General features: G+C 40.7%; 1 protein-coding gene across 1 annotated transcript; it reads left to right on the forward strand.

Annotated features, from left to right (window-relative positions):
- The first annotated feature begins 3,259 nt into the window (after window positions 1-3,259).
- On the forward strand, window positions 3,260-6,424 carry LOC106313858 (G-type lectin S-receptor-like serine/threonine-protein kinase At1g61490). The gene is made up of 7 exons (XM_013751782.1): window positions 3,260-4,552; window positions 4,662-4,772; window positions 5,010-5,161; window positions 5,234-5,444; window positions 5,540-5,777; window positions 5,869-6,019; window positions 6,103-6,424. Exons 1-7 carry the CDS (start codon window positions 3,295-3,297, stop codon window positions 6,394-6,396), a joined length of 2,415 nt encoding a protein of 804 aa, XP_013607236.1. The 5' UTR covers window positions 3,260-3,294; the 3' UTR covers window positions 6,397-6,424.
- Window positions 6,425-7,298: the final 874 nt, after the last annotated feature.

Raw genomic sequence — 7,298 nt, forward strand, 5'->3', positions numbered from 1 at the left:
CCAGTTGAAGGATCTTCAGTGATGCCTTCATCAGGGGGAGTGTCATGTGTTGTACTCTTTTTCCTGTCTATGGTTTCCATTTTTTCCCACCTTGGGTTTTTGGTTTTCCTAGAGAGGTTTTAATGAGGCAACGTCGTGCATGATACAAACCCATATGGCTATGGCATCCAAGGGGGAGTGTTATAAATCATTATGTGGATGGCCCATAACCAATGACCATGTCTAGGCCCAGCCGTGGCCTTGTCCAAGAGGAGAGAGAGTCGGCGGCCCAAGAGGAGAGAGATCGGCCGACTTTAGATATTAGGACGTTTTCCATTTATCTGTTTTAGATATTTTCCTATTTCATGTTGTATTAGGTTTTGGATAATTTCTTTTTTCCTATACTTTGTAATCCTTATATAAGGAACCTCTAGTACTCATTAATAATACACACAAACAATTTCCCATTCTTTTACAACAGTTCTTTCATTTCTGTTGTACCATCATTCATACTAAATAAAACCATTTTCACTTTTAAATCATATAGAAGAGTCAATTTATTTGTTCCTTATTCGTTACATAAGATTGAAACCCTAATCTTAAATTTTGAGTGGATCCGAGATCCATCAAAATCTCTCGAAAGTTTACAAGCTTCCCTCTAATGGTGGTGTTTCTTCTTCACACTTCCTTTTTTTATATCTGTTTTGTTTTTAACTGAATTGTAACAGATCTTGTTGTAAGCAGCCCCTTTAACCAACTGATCCCAACTTTTAAATTGGTTCGTACCAAATTAGAAACTTTTAATTTGGTATCATACACAAGTGAAATGGTTAGTAGATATTCAACTATTCCATACAACTAAAAGAGACCTCAGCACAGAACCCAAGGAGCTGCATCTCTCGACGCCGGCGGTGGTTCAGCTCGCCGGCGTCGCCATTCATCTCCAGTCATGTCTCCAGTCACCATCTTCTGCATCTTCGTCACTTCTCTGTTTACTTCTCTGTTCAGTTTCTTCGTCGTCGGTGTTGTAGATGGGTTATGTGGCTTTGTCTCAAGCACTACTCAGAAGAACACCGGTGGACCTGTCGTCAGCTCCTCTGAAATCCACTGCGGCTCCTACGCTCACTGCATCCTCTCCCGCGACGGCCCCTTCAACTGGAGCGTCAGATCTGAGGTTTGTATCTCTGGGATTAAGGCTCCTCGCCGGAATCATCCTCGTCGACATCACCTCCCATTCTCCTCATCTCCGCCAGCATCAACGACACCACCGTCTCATTCCCATGTCGACCAGGCGGAACCGTCACCACTACCACGCTGAGCGCCGTACCTCATCATACAAGTGGAACCATCAGATCCCTTATCCCGAGCATAGGCTCGTAAGATCTGGTAGTTTCTGCATCTCCAAAGCGCCTCCACCACTCCACGCCACCTCAGATCCCTTCCTTGACGCTGTGACTCCGCCCTGCTGCCCCTTAACCTCTCTAGACTACACCGCGCATCAATACCGCTCCGGCGTAGTCTCCTTCACCACCGCTGAGAACCTTCGCCGCTCTGGACGAGGAGGCGTCTCTCAATCGTGTAGCATCACGTTTTCGTCAGTTCGGAGTCCAGATCCGCTCACCACCTCCGCCTCCAACCTGCGCCTCTCACCAACCATCGCCAGCTTCTTTGCAGGCTTTGATAATGCCGTGTTTGCATCAGTCATCGAGCCAACACTGCATCAACGCCAAGGACTCTATGGAGATAAGCTATTCCGAGTAGACCTACTGTCATCTCCGTCAACTGCAAGAACCTGTCCACCCGTCTCCACCTCCTTCCTCACCTAGGAAGTGAAACCGAAAAATATCAGTTCGCTCCTCCACTGCCATGTGCTCTGACTCCAACAAGTCGGAGGAAAAATCCGAAGTATTGTGCAAGGAGACTCGACCGTCCCGAAACATTCAGCCTCTTACCTGACGTTTGCTCAAACACGCTCAACCAGAACGAGTGCGATGACAATATGCTCAGGTCTATTCCGGTTATAAACTATTGGCTTCGACACGGTAATGTTGAGGTCCAAGGTTTTGACCCAATTGAACCGTTCACTCCGTCATCCAACTCCCATGTCCTAAGCGTCACTATGAAGGCTAAGTTAGCTTTTGAGATTCACCTAGTCTCGTTGAGAAGCTTTGTTGAGTTTAGAACTGATCGTGTAAACTTCAGTACCAAATCCAGTCATATAGGACTTCTTTTTCTCGGTGTTGCCCAAGGTCCTAGAGCTTCTCACCAAAAGCTCTTGGCATGTAACAATCCAGTCGCTTCTCATTGGTGTATCAACGTCGATTTCGACTATCAATTGTTCTCGCGAACAATCGCCTCAGGGATTAGGGTGAAATTTCTCCATGGGGTTCTTCATCTTGTTGAGCTTGACTCGCCTCTTATAGGCTTTATATTTCTATGTTTCATAATGATTTCTACTTTCGTTTTACCGTCGAACATGACTCCGGAATCTTCTGTTTCAGTTGTAAACTCTTACGCTCCTTGATCTTTAATATAAATTTGGTGTTACAAAAAAAAAAAACTTTTAATTTGGTTTTAATTTTTGGTTAAAACATAGAAGTTTCTTCAGCATGAATGCCAAACTGTACTAAATAAAATGACTAACCATGTGATCCTTGGGCGTTACGAAACGATTATTCTCTTAAAGAGACGACCTTTTACAATTTCAAACACGTATTCATTCTTCATTTCTTAATAAGATGAGGAAAAGAAAAATTTAATGTTTATTTTCTTTTTATTAGTTTACGGTTATAGAAATTTTAGCAACTTAATATTGAGATGTAAGCCTTAATATTAGTTCACAGTTATGCTCCCTTTGTTTTAGATTAAATCTCTCGCTGATTCTGGTCAACTGTGCGTGGTTAATTGGGTGGATTTTTTTTTTTTGGTTCACACTTTAAAAGGATGGGGGTTTACAATTCTCATCTTTTGATTGGATGAGAGTGTTGACAACTCTTTGTTATTGGTTCGGAACTCAGCGACTTTAAAAGGACATGAAAGTGACACAATGTTTCAATACGAGGTCAAGTGGGTAAAAGACTCGAATTATTTGGAGCCAACATGTATAGATAAGCATTTCATTATTTACTAATTGTACAAGAAAACAAAGATTTAGTTGATCTTGAATAAACTAATGCAGAATCTTGGAAGATGGGTCAACAACGGCGAGAGTTTCTTGAGAATAATTATAATTAAGTCCTTGACTCTGTTTTCTTGGCTTACTTTCTCTTGTGTACTAATCGGAAGGAGATCGTTCTTGGAGACACAAGAACGCACATGGGGATGACAACGTTTTTCTTTGCTTGTTTCATTTTGTTTACAATGTTCTTGAGTTTGAGCTACGAAGCAATAACGCCAACAAGTCCTTTGTCAATAGGCCAAACTCTCAGCTCGTCCAACGGTGTTTATGAATTGGGGTTCTTCAGTCCTAATAATTCCCAAAATCAATATGTTGGAATCTGGTTGAAAGATACTGTTCCCCGGGTCGTTGTATGGGTGGCCAATAGAGAAAGTCCTGTTACAGACTCCACGGCAAATCTAACTATCAGCACCAACGGAAGCCTTCTCTTGAATAATGGCAAACATGGTGTTGTCTGGTCCACTGGAGAAAATTTTGCATCTAACGAGTATAGCGCAACTTTGTCAGATGATGGAAACCTCATGGTAATATTAGACAATGTTTCGAGAAGAATTATATGGCAAAGCATTGATCATCTTGGTGATACTATGCTCCCTTTCTCAACCCTGACGTATAATCTCACCACCGGTGAGAAGCGGGTGTTGACTTCTTGGAAAAGTTACACTGATCCCTCTCCTGGCGACTCTGTGGGTGAGGTTACACCACAAGTGCCACCACAGGTGCTTACTATGAAAGGCTCGACGACGTATTGGAGAAGCGGTCCATGGGCTAAAACAAGGTTCACCGGGATACCAGTGATGGATGCATCATTAACAAGTCCATTTAGTCTTCAGCAGGATGCAAACGGGTCAGTATCTTTCTCTTATTTAGACAGGAACTCCAAACCTCCACGTATAACACTAACATCAGAAGGCTCACTGAAGATTTTTCAGCATAATGGAACTGACTGGGAAGTAGACTTTGAGGCTCCGTTAGCCAATTCATGCGATTTTTATGATGTATGTGGACCCTTTGGGTTGTGTGTTATGTCACCATCTCCAAAGTGTAAATGCTTCAAAGGGTTTATACCAAAATACACCGAGGAGTGGAAAAAAGGAAACTGGACTGGTGGTTGTGTGAGGCGCTCCGAACTAGATTGTCAGGGAAATTCTACTGGAAAAGCTGCAGACGTTTTCCATGCTCTTGCCAACATAAAGCCTCCAGACTTTTACAAATTTTCAGCTACTTTGGATGCTGAAGACTGCTACCAAAGTTGCCTCCAAAATTGTTCTTGCTTGGCCTTTGCTTACATTAATGGAATAGGGTGCTTAGCATGGAACCAAGACCTAATGGACGCTGTACAATTTTCTGTGGGAGGAGAGTCTCTTTCCATTCGTCTTGCACATTCTGAGTTTGGTATGGCTTAGATGACAATTCAAAGACCTTATTTGTCTTTTGTAATTTTATTTTCTACTCTATGATAATAGCAAGACTTATCACTTATATATTGTCCTACATTTCTCAGGTGGAAATAAGCACAAGAAGACCATCGTTGCCACTTCGGTGAGCCTTACCGTTTTTGTGATCTTGGGATTTGCTGCATTTGGTTTCTGGAGATGCAGAGTGAAACATATTGGTAACACATTCATGACTTTATTAATCAAACAGAACGATCGTAGGGTCTGCTACATCAACCATACACTATATCAAAACGCTGAGATTTGTTCTTTAAACGATACACTAAATCGAAACACTATGATATGATCTTTTTGGTGCCTTGTGTTCACCTTGTGGTAAATAAATATTAATATGCTTACTTGGCTAGATTACTAGATGTTAAGTGCTAACACACCACCCGTAACTAAAATTTCAGCGCATATATCAAAGGATGCATGGAATAATGATTTGAAACAACAAGATGTCCCAGGTTTAGATTTCTTTGAGATGAATACCATACTAACTGCCACCAACAATTTCAGTCCATCAAACAAACTCGGACAAGGTGGATTTGGTTCCGTTTACAAGGTCAGAAACTTATTATACTCTTTTTACTTCTTTTTTCTATTTACTTGAGATGACATTTGCAACTTTTTCCAGGGGAAGCTGCAAGATGGAAAAGAAATCGCTGTAAAACGGCTTTCTAGCAGTTCCGGACAGGGCAAAGAGGAGTTCATGAATGAGATAGTACTCATCTCCAAACTCCAACATAGAAACTTAGTCCGGGTTCTGGGATGCTGCATTGAAGGAGAAGAGAAGCTGTTAATTTATGAGTTTATGGTAAACAAAAGCCTCAATACCTTTATCTTTGGTGGGTCTTTTTTTGCCTCATTCCTTTCCCATTAGCAGTTTTCTCTTTGTGTACAACACTTTATCTGATAGTTTTTACGTTGTACTACTGCAAAGATTCAAGAAAAAGACTCGAGATAGATTGGCCAAAGAGATTTGATATCATTCAAGGTATTGCGCGTGGACTTCTATATCTCCACCGTGACTCACGCCTTAGGGTAATTCACCGAGACCTGAAGGTCAGTAACATTCTTCTAGACGAGAAAATGAACCCAAAAATATCAGATTTTGGTTTGGCTCGGTTGTATCAAGGAACCGAATATCAAGACAACACTCTCCGCGTTGTAGGAACTTTGTAAGAATATATTTCAGAGACATATTTAACTATGATTTAAAGTTAAAATCTGATATTAACTTTGGTTAAAAAATATTTAATTTATGTGCAGAGGATATATGTCTCCTGAGTATGCATGGACTGGAATGTTCTCTGAGAAATCAGACATATACAGCTTCGGAGTAATGCTGTTAGAAATCATCAGTGGAGAGAGGATCTCAAGGTTCAGCTATGGAGAAGAAGGGAAAACCCTTTTTGCATACGTAAGTAAGAATTTAAGTTCTCGTGCACTTGCAAATGTTTCAAAACGTTTTGAAAGATCTAAAGGTCTAAACCTAAACAACAGGCGTGGGACTCTTGGTGTGAAACTGGAGGAATTGACCTTTTGGATAAAGATGTTGCTGATTCATGTCAGCCATTAGAAGTTGGGAGATGTGTTCAGATTGGTTTGCTCTGTGTTCAACACCAACCTGGGGACAGACCCAACACACTTGAGTTGCTATCCATGCTCACCACAACATCGGATCTTCCATCACCAAAACAACCCACATTTGTTGTGCACACGGGCGAAGATGAATCCCGTTTTAGGGAGTTGATAACTGTCACTGAGACGACACAATCTGTGAAAACCGATGGTTGATGGAAATTGTAGAATTGAGGTGTTTGGATTGCTCATGTTTTAGTTGACTTTTCAGTGTTCCCATGACTTATCTGTAATTAGTTGTCCTTAAACTTGCTTCTGGTAAAGTTAAAAAGACTAAAAGAATTTTTGTTATTCAAGTCCCAAACTTAACTTGTTGCCTGCAAGAGCATCAAAAGGGTGTTTATATCATCAATTTCCCTCACGTTGTAACACCCGTATCCCAAACTCCATATAAATCACTTTCCAATTCCTTTGTAACTTTTATTTTCCAACTAACCTTTCCTCAAAGTCATTCTTATTAAAATAGCATAATAAATCCAGTCTTAAACCCAGAGCAAAACATCGTAAGAAAATAACTCAAAATCAACTAATTAGAGGGATCTGATTGATTGATTAATACTCTTATCAACTGTTTTATTCATATAATCATCTGACTTATTAGTATGGGTAGAAAACAACATCAATATATTCACTATCTTTCTCTCATTGTATCTCTCTCTTTTGCTCCCATTATACTCTTTTTATCACTCCACTGATCGTCTCATTCTCTTAAACATTCCACACGCCTCCGTCTTCATCTTCTCTAGCTACTGCCTCCATCATCATACCTCCCGCGTCCCTGTCCCTACTGCTAACGTTGTGTTGTTTTTTACTTTTCTTCACTTGTGGAGCTGAGATGCGTCATTAATGGAGCTAAGATGCTTGACTTAAGGAACTTTGCAACATTAAGATCCTCTACATGGTCTACAAAGGGGTAAACAAGACGATACATACACGATTTAGAGAATTTAAGGTGTTTTCCAAAACCTCGGAATTCAACTTTCTGGAGAGTTTTTCTTTCGGGATTGAAGTAGCAAACATAAAATGGTTGAGACCTATATATATATAGGCACGGGTAC

This window comes from Brassica oleracea, chromosome C9, assembly GCF_000695525.1.
Source record: "Brassica oleracea var. oleracea cultivar TO1000 chromosome C9, BOL, whole genome shotgun sequence".
In the NCBI taxonomy this organism is placed as follows: domain Eukaryota; kingdom Viridiplantae; phylum Streptophyta; class Magnoliopsida; order Brassicales; family Brassicaceae; genus Brassica; species Brassica oleracea.

What these genes read in the sequence shown, in the direction of transcription:
- LOC106313858 (XM_013751782.1), top strand. Translation starts at nt 3,295, where the DNA reads ATGGGGATGACAACGTTTTTCTTTGCTTGTTTCATTTTGTTTACAATG. An exon ending in ATGCAGAGTGAAACATATTG is followed by an intron (nt 4,773 to 5,009) that starts GTAACACATTCA and finishes CTAAAATTTCAG; the next exon opens with CGCATATATCAAAGGATGCA. An exon ending in CTCCGCGTTGTAGGAACTTT is followed by an intron (nt 5,778 to 5,868) that starts GTAAGAATATAT and finishes ATTTATGTGCAG; the next exon opens with AGGATATATGTCTCCTGAGT.